The sequence below is a fragment of the Podarcis erhardii genome (assembly GCF_964252035.2).
Source record: "Podarcis erhardii genome assembly, chromosome: 6".
NCBI classification, from domain to species: domain Eukaryota; kingdom Metazoa; phylum Chordata; class Lepidosauria; order Squamata; family Lacertidae; genus Podarcis; species Podarcis erhardii.
Window position 1 is genome coordinate 55,892,035 of NC_138510.1, and position 17,960 is coordinate 55,909,994.

At 43.7% G+C, this 17,960-nt stretch overlaps 1 protein-coding gene across 4 annotated transcripts in view; it reads right to left on the bottom strand.

The window, feature by feature from the left end:
* Positions 1–17,960, bottom strand: part of BEND5 (BEN domain containing 5) — a 721,515-nt gene that overhangs the window by 322,958 nt on the left and 380,597 nt on the right. The window contains exon 1 of one of the 4 annotated variants that reach the window (XM_081868272.1): positions 4,969–5,505. The exons of 2 other annotated variants lie outside the window; for them this stretch is intronic. In XM_081868272.1, coding sequence (XP_081724398.1) covers positions 4,969–5,148 — 180 coding nt within the window. In that variant the 5' untranslated portion in view covers positions 5,149–5,505. Of the gene's footprint in view, positions 1–4,968; positions 5,506–17,960 lie in introns of those variants that run through there. One more of the 4 variants, XM_081868271.1, reaches the window with a different exon arrangement.

Sequence of the window (17,960 nt, forward strand, 5' to 3'; positions counted from 1 at the left end):
CAAACTTGAGAATGGATACTTAGAAAGAAGAGCCTGTTCTCTATGCATGCCCCCAGAATGTTCTGCTCAATGTGTACCTTTCTTAGATAACAACACCCTTGGGATTCTTGTGTGCTACAAGTAGTTTTCTCACTCTGGAGATATACTAAAAAATAATATTTTAAAGCTACAAACAAACTTGTATTTGCGAGGGGGAGGGGGGCAAACAACTAACTAAGGAGCAGTGATGGTATTAGTTTACTCTTTCCAGTCTTTGAATCATAGTTCAGTAGCTCAGGCCTTTTAAAGGCTAGCTTTTTTCTCTCTCCCCCTTTTGCCTTCCTTCTTATCCTTGATGTAAGCACTTTTCTAGAATTCTGCAAGACCTGTATGGCAGTGGGGGGTGGGGTGGGGTGCTGTTTCACAGATAGAAGATTGTGATTTTACACAGCACATATAGAAAGGATTTGTTTATTTATCTGATAGACTTGTATTATCCCACTTCAGAAAGGTATTTTCTAGCAACATGTAGCTTAACAATAAAAACAAAACAATAAAAACAAAACAAACAAAACAAACATGTGGCAGCACAGGAAGCAATCAAGTTGAAATTTCAAATATAAAAGCAGCAGAACTGAAAAAGCAACAATAAACTAAAGCCATTTTTGCATGGCATAGAAGAAATTAATATAAAATAAAATAAAATAATCATCCAGCATGTGCTTAGTAGAATCATTCCACAGATTGGAACTACTACAGAGAAGGCACATCACCTAACCTCAACAAGCAAAAGACTGAAAAAAGTCTCTTAACTGCTATTCAGAACCGGTGGTCTTTGGCATAACCTATAAATCCTGGGATCAAGGCACCACCACCTGGAAACATACAGGAAGTCAATTAAGATGGCAAGATAACGCATGCCCATCATCATCATGGTAGATATGTTCTCAGTATGAGACACTTCTGAAAAAGAACTGTAGCTCAGTGGTTGAGCACCTGCCTCGAATGCAGGTTCAATCCCCGGAATCTTCAGGTAGGGATGGTGGTGAGCACCTGCCAGTCAATACAGACAGTACTAAGCAGTCAATACAGACAGTACTAAGCAAGATGGACCAATAGCATGACTTGGTATAAGGCAGTTTCCTATGTTCCTAGTGCAGCTCCACATAATGTATTGTAGTTGTCAAGCCTGAATGGTACAAGGATAAACATGGCCAGGCTATGTCTGCTCAGAAGGAGTAGCAATTGGCACTCTAGTCTGAAGCACTTTGTGAAAAGTGCTGCATGCCACCAACACGACGGGCGTTCATAGCAAAGGATGGGTCTAACAGTACTGCAAACTTAAGAAGGCATGCAACCCTATGCAGAACAGATCCTCAGTCAGGCAGACTACTTACCTACAGAACCTGCTTTAGGTTGCATCCCACCTTGAAGTGTAACTTTAAACTATTTAAATAAATAAAAATCCCATCTTGTTTGGACTGAGCTCCATTTTACAGCTGGACCTTTGTCCTTAACCACAGCTAAAGGACCCCAGGACAACCTTCTGGAATCCACCAAGTGCTTACATTCCAATAACCTGGTCCAGGATGGTGTGGCTGATAATAGCAAATGCGCCACTGAGGTATCCAGAAAATTATCAGTATCACACTTCTTCTGTCCTTCCACAGCAGGTCATCAGAACCAACAAATCAGTTTCTGTGACAAACCTAAGCATAAACCCTGATCTAATTAATCAACATTATTTAGGAATGTGTAATTGTCCATCTACTATCTGACTGATATCTGGTACTGGAAGTAATATTAGTGACCAGCCAGTAAGGTAAAGGGACCCCTGACCATTAGGTCCAGTCGTGACCAACTCTGGGGTTGCGGTGCTAATCTTGCTTTATTGGTCGAGGGAGCCGCCGTACAGCTTCCGGGTCATGTGGCCAGCATGACTAAGCCACTTCTGGTGAACCAGAGCAGCGCACGGAAACGCCGTTTACCTTCCCGCCGGAGCGGTACCTATTTATCTACTTGCACTCTGACGTGCTTTTGAGCTGTTAGGTTGGCAGAAGCAGGGACCGAGCAATGGGAGCTCACCCCGTCGCGGGGATTCGAACCGCCGACCTTCTGATCAGCAAGTCCTAGGCTCCGTGGTTTAACCCACAGCGCCACCCGCGTCCCACAACCAGCCAGTAGCTGACACTAATAACCACTTCCTGAGCATGTACTATGAAAATAATTAGGCAACACCCTAAATCTGTGACTAAATTGTTTTAATTGTGCTGTTCAGGCTGTGATGAATGTCAGCAATTTTATCCCCAAGTAAGTCACAATAGGCCTTCAAGGTTTCCTTAAGATCTTTCTGTGGACTCATTTGGGGACATCTCATCATTCAAAGACACATTAGTATATGGCACTGAGATGATACAATAGTGGTAGAACAGTATACTCGTTGGGCAGTATCGCTGCCAGAGAGTGGTCTCAAATATGAGCTCTTACTTTTGTCCAGTCTTATTTGTATTCTAGACATTCCCCCCACCTTCTTCATCAACTATTGGATAAGCTAAGGCACTGTACAGCCTCAGCTCAATAATAAGAGGAGTGAATTTACAGTCCACATCATTTCAGAACTCCATAATGTGATCAGGGCTTCAACAGGACCAGCAGCTACAACAACAAAATCTCAAAGACTCTCAGGAATTATTCAGAATCCATCAGCCTCTGCAGCCATCTTAACAGGTCTGCAATGTGACACGTGAAATATCACTGTGATCCAACTCTCTGAACTGCCACGATATGTGTGTGTGTGTGTGTGTGTATGCAGCAGAGGTGTACCTCTGCCCAGCCTTGTCTAGCTCCACCGGCACAGAACACTTTAAGCCACAGAATACTTTGAGCCATCACCAGCAGTTACCCCACTCAACGGTGGTAAGCATATACCTACAAAATGGGACATTCTGGAGGGTGGAGAAGGAGCAAGTAAATGAATCACTGGCTCTTCAGCAGGCCCTGCTTCTGTCCCATGACAGCAATGGACACGATCTGGGCCTCTTCGGTGCACCAGCTTAGGTGTTGGCTAACAAAATGAACCAGGCTGGTACAAGAGGTGTGGATGTGTGAAAGTTGTTACTCTGCTCTGTTAAGCCATGTTGCTGCAGACCAGAGGTCTGAATTGCTTTCCACACCTCAGTAGGAAAGGAGAGAGGTATATGCCATGGGGCCTACTTCTCCTTGTGCACTGTTGAAACAATGTATGGCGGTATTAGCCAGAATTTAGGTTCAAATAGTGAAGCTGTATCTGTATGCTGGGGCTAGAAGGGTATAAGATTACCTGGGATAAAGTCCACCTATCTCCACCATGGCTCCCTTAATTCATGTGGATGGGGGGGGGGGGGACTCTGTGAATAAAAAAAGGTGCCCATTATGTGCAGTGAGGCATACTTCCTGTGTGTACTTCTGTGGACTTAAGAGTGCAATCCTATACATACTCACCTAGCAGTAGACGTTTATAGGACTACACTGTTAATTTGTAAAAATACCAGCCACATGAAAAACCTTGTTGCACCACATCTGGCAGTTCATGAGCAGAAAGGACAGAAAACTATGGTTAGCCATAGTTTTTGTCAACAATATCTGGTACTCAAAAGTATATGGTTTCTGAATATGAAAGTTCCATTTAGCACTCATGGCTAATGACAGTTCATTTGTCTGCAATCTGGGGGCTGGGACTCACTGTATTTCCAGCTGGTATATACTACCAAGAAAATGTATTTGTTACCATCCATCTTCTTCAGCCTCTGATTTTTTGGTAAGCTGTGCTATTATGCATGTAGGTCACCTTTGCTAATGGATCACAGGAAGGAGCAATTCTTGTAATAAAATGGCCTCTATATGCTACTCCTCATAGAGGTTTTTAAGATGACACACATTTTGAAGAAAGTCCATAGAAGCTCACTTAATACTAGAACTAATTCTCACAAAATGCTATTAAATTTGCTCAATGGAATTGAATGAGAACAGACACAGGATACAGGGGAAAGTATCCCACCATGTAATATAGCTAACTTATGGAACTCACTGCTCCAAGATGTTATGATGATGTAAAGAAAAAACAATTGATCAATGACTTTAGCCATGGTAGTTCACTAGAGCATCCACATTCAAGAGCAGCATTCCTTTGAATAGCAGCTGTTTGGCTGCAAACAACAGAGGACTGTTGCATTCATACTTTGCTTGTGGGATTCCTGGAATCATCTGGCACACTACTTTTGAAAGCAGGATGATCCTTCTGTTTTATTCCGCAGGGCTTTTTATGACTTTTTCTGTGGTAACCACATCCTCAGCTTCCTCATGACCAATCTGCCCATGTTCATCCTTTGGTTTCCATGCCTATCACACGTGGCCAAATAACCAAAGGCCTCCTCATTCCATGCACAGAATCGCTGCAACAGTTCCTTCTGAACCCTCGTTTTCTAGGATCTCACAAACTTCCCAGTCCTTGCCATTATGCCCATTTCGGCATGCTACCCCTGACCCAAACGCCCCCATCCTTTCCTGTAGCCATTCCTTCTTCAGCCAGAAACATTCATTCAAGCACTCTTGAGCACCTTGGGAAAATACTCTCTTAAACAAAACAAAAAACAAAACCTCAGATTATTACTGTTGCTATTCTCATACGAATGAGCATCCCTGTGCCTATGAGAAGCCCCCTCCTAGGCCTCTGCAGCAGAGACCCCTGGAGACGCATGAAACCCCTCCCTCAGCAACACACACACACGGAGACGGGCAGGCCCTACAAATAGCGGGGCTGCAGTCGGGCCTCTTCCCTCCCACCCATTCCCCGGGTGGGGGAGCAGCAGCAGCAGCAGCAGCAGCAGCAGGAGGAGCAGCAGCTTCTCCCCGACCCTTTCCTTCCAGGAGCAGGGAGGTTTTTTAACTGGTCTGGCCTCCGGATTGCACCCCCCTCCTCCCGCCGTCCCCGCGCGCCCCCGGTTGCCTCACCTGCCAGCGCCAGGATCTGGGCCTTGTGCAGCAGCGGCCGCTCGCCCAGCTCGCGGGGGCTCTCGTCGCCGTCCTCGGGGTCGTGGGCAGGGCTGCGGTAGACGGTGTAGACCTTCTGGTTGTCGAAGTCAAGCCGGGATTTGGGGCTGAAGCCCTGCACGCACGACACGGGCAGGGCATAGCACACGTTGTCCTCCAGGAACCGCACGAAGGCGTACATTATTGTGGCGCGAGCGGGGGGCGAGTGGGGGGGGGGAGGCGGCCCGGCGACGAGCTGGCGGGGCGGGCGGGCGAGCGAGGGAGGGAGGGAGGGGGCCGCGCGGCTCGGCTCCCTCAGCCCCAGCGCTTTCTGTTATTGTTCCTGAAAATCCGGCTCGGCGCTCGGCTGAGCCGGTCTAGGCTGCACAGGCTTCTCTTTGCCAAGGCAGCCTCGGGCTCGGGCTGCGAGCAAGCAGCACGAGTCGAGCGCCGAGCGGAGCGAACCTCAGCCTGGCGCGCGTCTCAGAGAGAATCGGCCCGGCGCGTGCGGCAGGGGAAAGTGCCGCTCCGCTCCCTGCCAGGGGATGGCGGAGGGGGAAGAGGGAATTCCCAAGTGATGGGCGACTTTCGGGAGCATGCCTCCCATCAGCTAGAGAGAGAGAGAGCGAGCGTGTGAGATGCCAGCTGCGGGTCCGCGCTCTCTGCGGGGACTGGGGCGCGGCGGCCCCGATCCTCCGTGCCACGCGCGGCGGGGGGGGGGGAACTGGGGGCTCGCGGGCGGGGCTGCCCAACGAGATCGCACGTGTGCTGCGGAGGAAGTGCCTTTCCCGCAGGCTCCCCATCGCCGATCCCCATGTGCAAGCGGGGGGTTGCCCTTGGTAAAGTTCGGCCACAGTTTAGACGTCTCCCCCCGGCGGCCCGCTGGATGCCCCCTCCGCGGCGGCTGCTTCCTCTCCCGGTGGGAAGCTTGTGAGCCACCCAGAGGGGATAGGCGAGCGGGCCAGTGCCTGTTGCTAGCTTGGCCTCTCTCTCTCTCTCTCCCCCCCCCCCACCCCCGAGGCGAGGGGAAGCGAGCTGCGCCTTGCACGCCCTCCAGCTCCCAGAGGGCTACAGAAGAGCGTGCAAAGGCGGCAGGTCCCTGCACAAGTAGCAGCAGCCGCTTCCTCTCGCAAGGCCCCACCGTCCGCCGTGGGGAATCCTTCCTGTCGCGCCACCCCCAGAAAGGCGGCGGGCGGGCAGGCAGGGACGCTTCCCGGAAAGAGCTGCCTCCCACGCTTCGTCTCAGAGACGTAGCGTGGAGGATTGGGCCCAGGAGATACTTGGAAAAGGAGAGCGACCCTAGCTGCTCGTGCAAGGGCCCGGGGGTTCCCGATTGTGCTCTATCCGGTTAAGAGCACAAGTAAGGAGCAGCTGCTCCTGTAGGGATCAAACACTGTTCTCTCTTCTTGTTCGATCTTGCTCTCTTAGTAGTCCTGCTTGTCCCAGTCAAATGGCATGACACATGCAGGCTTCAGTTGGCCGCAAGGTACTGTATTGCCCGGCTGTGGACTTTGAAGTTCAGAGAGGGAGCCAGTGCTCTCTGGGTCCCCGGCCGCCTTATTCCACCAGCTAGAGATGAGTGAGTGGCATGGAGGCAGCAATAGCTATTCCTATCACTTGCCCATCTTGATGGAAGAGCAGGCAGCAGCTATGTGGTGCCCTCTGAGAGGAGAGAGGAGGAAGTGCTAATGCTGCCCTCACAGGTGACACACTCCTGTGACCCCTCCAGGCACTTCAGCATTCTTCACTCCTCCCTGAGGCAGCTCTTCAAGGCATGGGAATCTTGAAGTTCCCTCAACACCCCTCCCACTTACACAGAGAAGACAGCACCCAGAAAGCAACTCTTGAGTGATCACAGAAATGTACAAATTAATTCAGAATTGCCTTTGGAAAATAGTGTATCTTCCAAATGGTCATAGGTATGTATTATTATGCAGTGATAATATATACCCTTTGGGACATTCTGCTATGAAGTCTTCACAACATGTCAGCACCTTGAGCTGCCACACAGACCCTTGAGTACAATTTTCTCTGTGGGTATTGATAGAGAAGGGCCTTTTGCTCTTGCAATTTCCTGACACCTTTTTGTGTTATGAATGCACCAACCATTTTAAAACCGCCATTCTCTGTATTACATAGAATATGCTTGTAACTCTCTCTGATTATGCTAGTGGGTGTAATATATACACACATACACACACACCACACTAGTTATATGGCTATAACTAGTGTGGTAAAGTATTTAAAAGTCTTGGTCTCAGACTTGGGAGATCTGGATTCAAATCACTGCTCACTGTGCGACCTTTGGCCAGTCACATTTTCTCAGGCTAACCTATCACACACCCCAGGGATCTTGCTCTGGGCTCCTTGGGGAAGGGATGAGATTCTATGAAATGAGTAATACATTTCTGCTGTAGAAGTGCAGAAGAACTTTTACTTGGATGTAACTCCCTATGAGTTCAATAGGATTTATTCTCTAGTACTGTATAATGATAGTGGGCTTCAAGGTCATAGGAATACACTTGGATCTATCATCCTTGCCCATAAGAATGCCTGGATGGATATGCATTGTAACCATCCAGTATCAGCTCTGCAAACAAAGCTTTGTAATACTCTGTGTATCTGCAAAATGGATACAATATAAAAGGAATACAATTTATGAACATAGGCAAAATCATCATGGCCATTCAGAACAAGAAATAGTAACAATCCACATTCCTATGGCTGTAGGGGTTGGGGGAGGCTATACTAGTGTGCCTCAGAATTATTCAACATGAATATAGCAAAAAACTAATGCAAGACATTGTGCAGAATCATTCCCATTCCTGCAGCCATATGTAATAAAGCAATGTTTCATAGTAGACTTGCACCACATAATTTAAGCAAACATACTTTACAGGTCTAAGGAAGACAATATACATATACAACATATGGAAAAGCAGAGGGGGGACATCTGGGTTTGTGCAATTGTGGCAATAGGTAACATAGTAAATTCTGAAATGGTAGATACTGTATGTTCAGCTGCATGATTAAGGGTTGCAAGATGCTACCATCTTAAAGTAAATGAGAGTTTTCTTATTAATTTTAATAAAAGCATTGCACCTGCTCTGGCTGCTTTACAGTGCAATCCTATACATCAGTGTTTCCCAACCTTGTGCCTCCAGCTGTTTTTGAACTACAACTCCCATCATCCCTGAGTAGCAAGACCAGTGGCAAGGGATGATGGGAATTGTAGTCAAAAAAACAGCTGGAGGCACAAGGTTGGGAAACACTGCTATACATTACTAATAAGCAAGTTCAGTCGGTTACACTTAAATACCAAAACATACCAACAAATACCACCCATCCAAACATTGCATGGATTTACTGTGATGGTGAATGTGAAGTCAAAAAATCTTTGCAGGTCAGGGAAAGTGTAAGGAAGAAAGGAAGCAAACACTAACACATTTACTGCTCTGAGCTGTTTGCCACTAAGATCTGACCCACCCACCCCAAATCCCATCCAGTGGCAGCTACTTCACACACCTGCATTGGGAAAGTGCTTCAGGCAGCCTGTTTCAGGATACACAGCAAGCAGAGAGAGAGTGGTCCCTTGTGCATGACTCAAAGAGCTATCAAATGCAATCTGACTGAACAAGCACTCCATGTTGAAATGCAATTCATACCATTAAGAGAGGACACGGAGCAATAAAGATTTATTTAGAAAAATGTTTCCTACTTTTCTTGCAAAATGCCTTACACACTAACCAACATAACAGTGCTGAAAGACCAGCTCCATCAGGCCTCTTATTTTTCCACAGTCACCCAGCGGCAGCAATCTCGTTTAAAAAAAAAAAAAAGGAAGGGGAGAATATTCTTGTTTATTAAATATATATCCTGCACTTCCTCACACAGGAGCCCAGGATGGCAAGCAACAAGAAATTTAAAAAGTCCTCCTAGTGGTGCAGCAATAAAACTGCTAGCACAATGCAAAGCTAAGGGTTGTGTATGGTTTCAAATTAGATGGGGGACCATGTATTGAGATTCCTGCATTGCAGGAGATTGGACTAGAGAACCCCCAGTGTCCATTCCAACTACAGTTCTATGATTCTATGAAGATAAAATAAAAATTCAGGTACAGATGCACACTGGGAAAGATCTCAAAAGTCTTGTTGCAGTGGCAACCTGTCCCATTTCACTGCCTAAGGTGAAACGGCAAGGTCCCATTTCTGCCAAAGCTCCCCCACCCCTGAAGCCTCCCTTACCTGGGAAATGTAGGAGCACACACAAAGCAGTAATGCCAGTGGCGGATTCTGGCAGTGCTATTTTTCTTGTTCTCTTATAATGGCAATGGCACTCATCTGAGAGGTGTCAGAGCTGAGTTTCAGTGAGTTCTAGCTGGAAAAAAGCCTTGAGGTATTGTGAGATGGTATAGAGTGCACAAGTTCTCACTGGAAGTAGCTGCTGCTTCCCCACCAGTGGTGGCAGGGTAGGCAGGGTGCTTGTGGGTGCACTGCCTCTTGGGGTTCCACCACCTGAGGCAGCAGCGTCAGCCTGCCTCATGGGCAGGCAAGCCCTGGCTTGTTGAAAGAGGTAGGTTGAAAGGATGACAGAAAAGACAGTTGTCTAATATTTAAGTAGAGGAACTTCCTAAGGGTAGGTGCCATAGGGCTTTTATACACTAAAACCAGTGCTTTGAACTTACCCCAGTAGGTAGTTGAAAGCCACAGCTTTCATTTGGGAGGTGTAAAACACAGTGAGAGCTGGACCATAAAAAAGACTGATCGCCGAATTGATGCTTTTGAATTATGGTGCTGGAGGAGACTCTTGAGAGTCCCATGGCCTGCAAGAAGATCAAACCTCTCCATTCTGAAGGAAATCAGCCCTGAGTGCTCACTGGAAGGACAGATCCTGAAGCTGAGGCTCCAATACTTTGGCCACCTCATGAGAAGAGAAGACTCCCTGTTATTGCTGTATTTTTTTCTATTTTTTTCCCTACCTATTTTTTATATATTGTAATGTATATGTTGTTAATTTTTTTTTATGTTTGCTTTTTTATTTTTTATTTTCCCCCCTCATTTTTGTAATCTCTAAACTTTTAATAAATATCTTTTTTTAAAAAAAAGGAAAAGAGCCTGATGTTGGGAAAGATGGAGGGCACAAGGAGAAGGGGACAACAGAGGACGAGATAGTTGGACAGTGTTCTCGAAGCTACCAGCATGAGTTTGACCAAACTGCAGGAGGCAGTGGAAGACAGGAGTGCCTGGTGTGCTCTGGTCCATGGGGTCATGAAGAGTCGGACACGACTAAATGACTAAACGACAATAAAACACAGAACAGGACAGAGCAAAACTGCTCATCCCTACAGAGAATTTATTGTTGGCATGCATTCTCTCTGGAGTTGTCCTCCATGTTACAGAGCCTCCAGGAGAAGTTGAGCATTTACTCTCACCAGTCCCATGCCATGGAACACTCTGCCAGCAGGGATTTGGCAGGCATCCTCACTCTTGACTTCCAGGTGTCTCCTGACATTTTTATGCTGGCAGGCCTTTACAGATGTTTACATTGATTAGCCAATCACTCTTATGATAGACAGAGCTCAGAAGCTGGGGAGGTGCTTGGACGGGCAGAACCAGACAAGCCAAGTGCAAGGTGCTTTTAGGATCACCACTCTGAGGGGCTACCAGCAATTCTTGAAGTGACACTAAAATTAGGTCCATGAAAAATCTTAATATGAGTCAGAGATCACCAGGACCAATTTCTATTAAATCCTGTTTTCAGTTATAGAGCTCAACTCTGGAAAATGTGCAGTAACAATAAAGAAAGGGGAGCCTTTTGTTCAGTACTGAATTGCAAATAGCCACATCACTAGGATTGAGAAAATAATTTATAGGTAGAAGGGTGTGATTTATACAGACCCAGCATCGCCTTTTCAAAAATTGAGCATTATTGTGCGCCTTTATTGGTTTCTAAAAGAAGGGGGGGACCTCTGCAAGTTTTTAATAACTGTGGCATTTATTTTTTTACAAACCCAAAACAGAATTTTTAAAGATATATTTTAAAAGTGATACTAACATTAATATGTTTTATGATGGCTCCTACATGGGATGGCATGCAGCCTTTAGAGTGATATTATGCAAATGCAGCTGTGAAAACTAATAGCAAAAATCTGCATTTTTCCACATTTGCAGCATGTTATGTGCGTTTATAATCTCTGCTGTTAGTAGCATCTCTTACTCATCAAACAAAACTCAGAATATGCTGCCCACTATTTAAATTCTCTACAAACATCAAAGCCAGACATTTGAATAAGCAATTTAATGTATACATTTTGATTCAGTTCAGTATTCTGATCATCTCCTGGTTGGAATAGTATTCAGGAGGATGATTGAAGAGAAATACACCACTCAGAATATCAATTGGAATATTCTTGCAATACACTGTTCTGTGAGGATAGTGCAGTACTGAGATTACATTCTACATATAATCAAATTCTGATGCCTCTACACACACTCTTGGTATAACCATTCCTTTATAATGTTGTATGCAAAACACAGCACTCAGATATTTTGAAGCACATACAGTCTTCAGCTACAACTTTGTCCAAACTGGTGAGAAAATAAGAGTCAATGAGGAGGGCAGGGGAGGAAGGCACTGTTGCAGACATGTTGACTTTGTGAAAGGCATCCTTGCCATCTTCATGATTTTGAGAAAGGAGATAGTGTATTACCTTTTTCACTGTAACAGCTGAAGTGTGAAGAGAGGCTGAGTATTTAAATTTAATATAAATTTACACGTTGGTTCCTAGTTGTTTGCTGATGACTTATTTAAACCTTGGAATATTCTGATGTGTGAAGTATTTATTGATGGCTTGCATTTTCTAATTTCTAATTTATCTCATCTAAACTTTTATTCTTATTGTCATTTTATTTCTAAGCTACTCTTCATCTGACAATTTCAGGGCAGTGTACTTCAATACATAAAATCCTACATAATGTAAGAAATGTATTATACAATCTTAACATGAAACACACTGTGCAGCATACACCATCCCAACAAATTCATGGAAACCAGAGTATCAAGTATAAGACTCATGCTAATTACTATCTTTTATGAGTGAGTTGATGCAACTGTTTAAGGACTGATCACTTCTCTCTAAAAATAAAAGTTCCTTTCAGGATGTGTCAGCTCCTAGAGCCTGAGTCATATAGGACAAACCTTAGAAAAGGACGGGGAGCCCCACCAGCCCAGACTGGGTTATGTGCTGGTACCAGGAGCAGTGTGATTTTACTAGCCAGGTCTCCAGGTCAGCCCTTATGAAGAATGGCCTACCATTGGACTTGGTCAAAAACATGCACTCAGGTACATAATTGCCATAACTTGGGACTTTCTTTTGTCAGAGGGTGTCCCACACACCAAAGGCAAAGGAAGCTGTGAGCCCAGAAAGAACCAGTTACAAATTGGGGGTGCTCACTTTGCAGCAAAAAGTTTCCCCTTTTCAAACTTTGTTCCTGGAGAGTTAAGTGCTTCCAGGGCATAGTTTACACTGATGCAGAAAATGTGGCTCCACAAAATCTGCAAAAGAGCCCTCAGTTTCCACCTGGCTGGTGCAATATATGAGTAGCTCAGTTGGTTAGGGCATGGTGCTGATAATGCCAAGGTTGCAGGTTTGATCCCCATATGGGAAACTGCATATTCCTGCCTTGATGATCCTCAGGCTCCGTTCCAACTCTATGATTCTATGTACCACTCAGCTCCTTGTTATAGCTGTCTTATGGACAACACCACTGCTGTGTTTCAGCAGTCATGTACTAAGATCTGGCACTTGCCTTCATTCTCAGCTGGACAGCTCCCCTATCTTGCTGGTGAGACCATGACTCCAAACCACAATCTGTTGTGTTGATATATTCTGTTTTAAATTGTTGTAATCTGCCATGGGACCTTACAGTGAAGGGCAGATAATACAATGAAATAATAATTCTGCCTTAGTCTTTCAACAGCCTACCATGCATAAGCTTGTCCAGAATGAAACAATGCAGATAGGAGCAGACTTGATTCTAAAGGACTGCGCTGGTAGCTACAGACAGTGTAACAGGCTTAACTCCCATCTAGGTTTGTCTTTCAGTAGGTAATGGGAGGAGCAGGAAGTTACAAAGCACAGCAACAAAAGAGCAAATAAGTCAGAGAAAGCCTGAGGGGGAAAATTAGTTATGTGAGCATAAATAAAGAAGTGGCAGAACAAACATCAGTAAGAAGATAATTCAAGGAGTTACAAATTGATAACAAAAAGGGGAAATGAGAAAGTGCACAGTGTGGTTGGCTTAATAAGGAGACAGTTGCCAGAAGAATGAAGAGAATGAAAGGGAACATACAAACGTCTCTGTTTTCAGTTCATACAGTCCTTTCTACGGGTCAGTTACACTGGGTGTGAGACACTGCTATCATAGGTATTATTAGGTTGTGGGGAGGGAGAAGTGGGGAGAAAGAGGTGGGAGAAAGAAGAGGGGAATGATCTTTCATTCTTTTACATAGTGTTTGTATGGAGTTTTTGTGTCAGCTTCATGTGGATTGGTGGATAGGTTTTTTGTTTGTTTTTAAAGATTCCTAGTACTTGCAGTGATGCACTGGTGACACATGTAGTTTAGCTGTAAGAGGAGGCAGAACAGTACTTTATCAGGTCTACTAAAGGAAAAAACCAAAACAAAAATAGCTTTAAACTGCAACCAGGCAGATTAAGTTGGCCAGCAAAAGCTTAGTCACAGACACACCACTGTCACTCCAGAAAGCAGAAGGGCTGTGTAAATTTTTGCTATAGCAAATTATGGAATCATCTCTGTAGGTGTGTGAATAGAATCTTAATAAGCATGTGTAGGAGTAAGGTTTGATGCAGACATCCTATTTCTAACCTAATTAGGATACAATGTTGAACCTTTAGTGACACCAGCTAACCAGATCATTCTGAACTGCAGATTCCAGGCTTTGCAAATTGGCATGGCAGTAAATCTTAGTTGTACTCTAGAATGCATCTACTCCTCTAAATAACAGGTGCCAAAGATCTCTTGGATATACTGACATCCTATTTTAGGGCCAGGCACTGTACAATTCAATTGTCTAATTCCTTCCACAGTATTGCACTTGGGCCAATGCAGGGCATTTTACTGCCCAAAGCAGGGTAGCTTACCTCTACTTTTTAGTAAAATGGTGCAGTGAAAATCATAATAAATAATGGCATTTCACAATTGTACTGAGTGCAACTAAATGGTGTCGGTTGTGGACAGAGCTCAGTTATAGTGTGCATGTTTCATATGCAAGAAATTGCATGTTCAATCTCTGGTATCTCCAGCTGGGGTCAGGAAAAACTGTGGAACATTGGAAAGCTGTTGCCAGTCAGTGTAGACCAGGAGTAGGCAACCTGGTATCCTCCATATAGGCTGGACTACAACAACTAGAAGCCCTGACTACTGGGCTATGCTACCTGAGGCTGATGGGAGTTGTATTACATCAGTTTACCTATGTAGATAATACAGAGCTAGATGGACAAATGTTCTGCCACGGTATATGCACACACATACCCACACATGAGCATACATTCCCTGCTCTACCTTTCCTCCCCTTTCAGGTTTCAACTACTGTGCTCTATCTCTCTCCTTTCTTATTTTAGATGTTGTACCTTCTGTTGTCTCTTTCTAGCATTACCTGGTGCTGCTGGACCATCCTTGTGCTAAATGTCCCTTGTCCCATCCTAAATCTCAGCTTCAATTTGCAAAAGTTATGGATGTAACCTTGTACAGCAGTGCCATTGGTAACAACTGCCTTTACTGGTACACTGGAACCCAAACACCGTAATTCACAGGATTAGGTGATGAAGTTTTCCTAGCTTCACATCCTATCTTTTCCCTTTCATAGTTGTGACTTAATGCAGTTTGACCTTCCTTATTTCTTTTGATCATTCAAAAGACTTTGAAAGAACTATTATGAAAATAAACTGAACAGTCTGTACTATAAAGATCCCAGAATTCTGGCAGAAGCAGATGAAATGACCAGGAAAAAAACTAGTAAAACTAATGCCACCAGCTGATATATTAGTTCACATTATGTTTTCCAGGGGGAAATGTCTCTGGGCTTTCTTCTGTGCTCATTTACCACTTGTCAATCAATCAATCAAGGTGATACTTCATATATAATTAGGTAGAATACCTTGATGGAATTTTAATCTTAATACATTTCGAGTTCTGTTCATCAATCCTTCAAGGCTGTGAAAGTTGCACAGAGCGTTGTAAAAGAAGCAGGTTGTGAAGCTTTTATATATTTCCAGGTGACCTTCTGTTGTGAAAATACTCTCAGAAGAATCAGTCTTTATATTATGCAAATTAAGATATATGGATCAAGGATACTCTGACACTATCCTAGAGTTAACAGCTTGAACAATATAAATTCTTGGTACAGCTATTTGAGCTGTTCATCTGATTCTTTGATGAAACCATCCTATTGGGATAATATAAAATACAGTAGCTTTTGTACCTATACACCTAACTTGTTATCATGATTAACAATTAGAGAGAAGAGAGAGGTGTTTAAGAAGCACCTCTCTCTTCTCTCTAATTGTGAATAAGACCTAATGACTAGGAAAGTAGACAGAGGTCAAATGGCAGAAAAAATAGGAGACAACTGAATGATGTTCTTGCAGTATCACAAAAGTGAGTGGAAATACATGTTTCTGATAGGAAATAACAACAGGGATTAATGGCAGCTCATCTGAATTTACCATGAATAGCTGAAACTTTAGGGTCTCTGGATAGCTAGAAGATGTGAGTGCCTTTATCCTGATTAAATTAAATCTCCCAAAGAAGTGAAAATACACCCACACTCACCCCCCCACACACAAAGCTACTTTGCAACAAATGATCTTTCTGTGCAAGTTTTTTGATCCCTTATGAAACATCCAATAATTAGAACACACATAGGAGAAAAACTTGAAAAGACTTCATTAGGATCTAAGCAAAATTCAAGGGAAGTGTCACAGCACCTAGAATACCCACAGGCATGCTACAGAACTTTGCATTTGACATTACTGTTATGAAGGGAAGAGTAATAAATGTGGTTTAAGCTTCCTAAGGATGGTAGTACATGCCCTGCATTACACATATTTAAATCGCTGGAGGATCAAGGCACAGAATAATCTCTCTCTAGAGACAAGACATGAAATAAAAATAAAGATTTAAAACAAAGCAAATTAATATAGTGAGTCTCCCGCATAGACAGATTTTTAACAGAGACCACATGAAGCATGTGAAAGCAATATAACTAAGGATGCCATTCCAAAGCAAGCAACATGCTTGTGATTACAAGGGTGAATTGGGAAATGGTTGATATGGCTGTACTTTGAAATTGCTTCAATTTTATCACCATATGTCCTTGCACCATTGTGTCCTATAATTTACAGACCATGTGTTGCCTGTCATTTCATATTTTAGAGTACAGATACAAAATAAAGTTTATTTAGGCGGTACAAAAAGCCTACATACCCTTCCTAACTTAAATTACAGGCAACGTCTGTCAACAATTTTATTTTAATGAAAACTACTATATCTCAACACCCCATATGAAATAAGAGGTACAGGAACATCAGCTTGGAAGATTAAAGCTCTACAATTGCTGTCAACAATAAACAAACAAAATCCTATTCAATGTAAACAAAATTAGGACAAGTAAATGGTACCCAAAGATTTTCCTTAATGAACCCAACATTCATTTAAAATGGGTGGAACTAACTGTTATATGACTTCGTATTCTGAATTTCAAATCTGATCTTTAAAAATTAGCATGAATTCAAGTTTTACCACCCCCATCCCTTGTGGTTGGGGAAGACTGCTATGAATACAAAAATAGGCAGGTGGGACTAGGAAGGAAATAAACTGTACAAAAGAGAATATGAGTGGTATAGAAGTCTCTGTTAATGACTTACACTAGAGGTAGTCAATGTAGTGCCCTCCAGATATTGTTGGAGAACTGCTCCATGACCATGCTGGCTGGGGCTGCTGAGATTTGGGGTCCAACAACCTCTGGAGGGAAGCATGCTGGCTATCCCTGACTTACTCACTCTCCATTTTTGTAATACTTTTGTATTTAAGCATTGTGCACATTGGGCTGTGTTCTACTAGATGTAGACCCATTGAAATTAATGGACTTGAGGTATTCAAGTCCACTAATTTCAATGGGCCTACTGCATGTAGAACTTGGTTGGATCCAACCTTTTGACTATTTCTTCCAAATATTAGAATTAACTCAGCATAATTGACAAGCTTAGAAGTTTATTTGAATGAGAGAAAGGGGGTTGGTGGACAGCAACCTAGGGGTGGTTGGACAAAATCTGACAGTCTGTTCCACTCTATCCCAGGGTTTTATTCACAAAGGGGCACACATCCCCCCCCAGCAAATATCTAAAAATCATCGAACTAGGCATAACATAAGTATACAAGACTCTCCTGTTCATACTCAAGTTCCTTTCTGACTTTCAAGTAGAAAGTTATTCCCACTCTGCTTTCTGGCTAAAAAGCAGGAGGCTAACATTCCACATCAACACAGAAACTAGTCAATCTTTTCCCATTGGGATCAACATCTCTTAACTTTGCCCTTCTGGTACAGTGGTTAATTTGTGATAGTACTCAATGGTTTAGAACTAATATCTGTTCAGAAAGCCAGGCAATGGAGCAATCTATGGTCTCTTCAATGTGACAGACAGTTCTGAATAATTACATGCTTGGTTGTAGGCAAAGTCTTTATGACATGGGCATCATAATCATAGTTTATGATTTTTTAAAAACTGTAGTTTCATCTGAGAAATACTCTTCTGACAAGTTTAGCAACTTGGCTGACCCCCAACTTGGGACACATTTTAATCAGAGGAAAAGCTAGCAGAAACATCTTTCTTTCTGCCTGTAGACCATGCGCTGAATGTTTGCCGTGTTAGAGAAACCTACTGCAATTCCCACTGG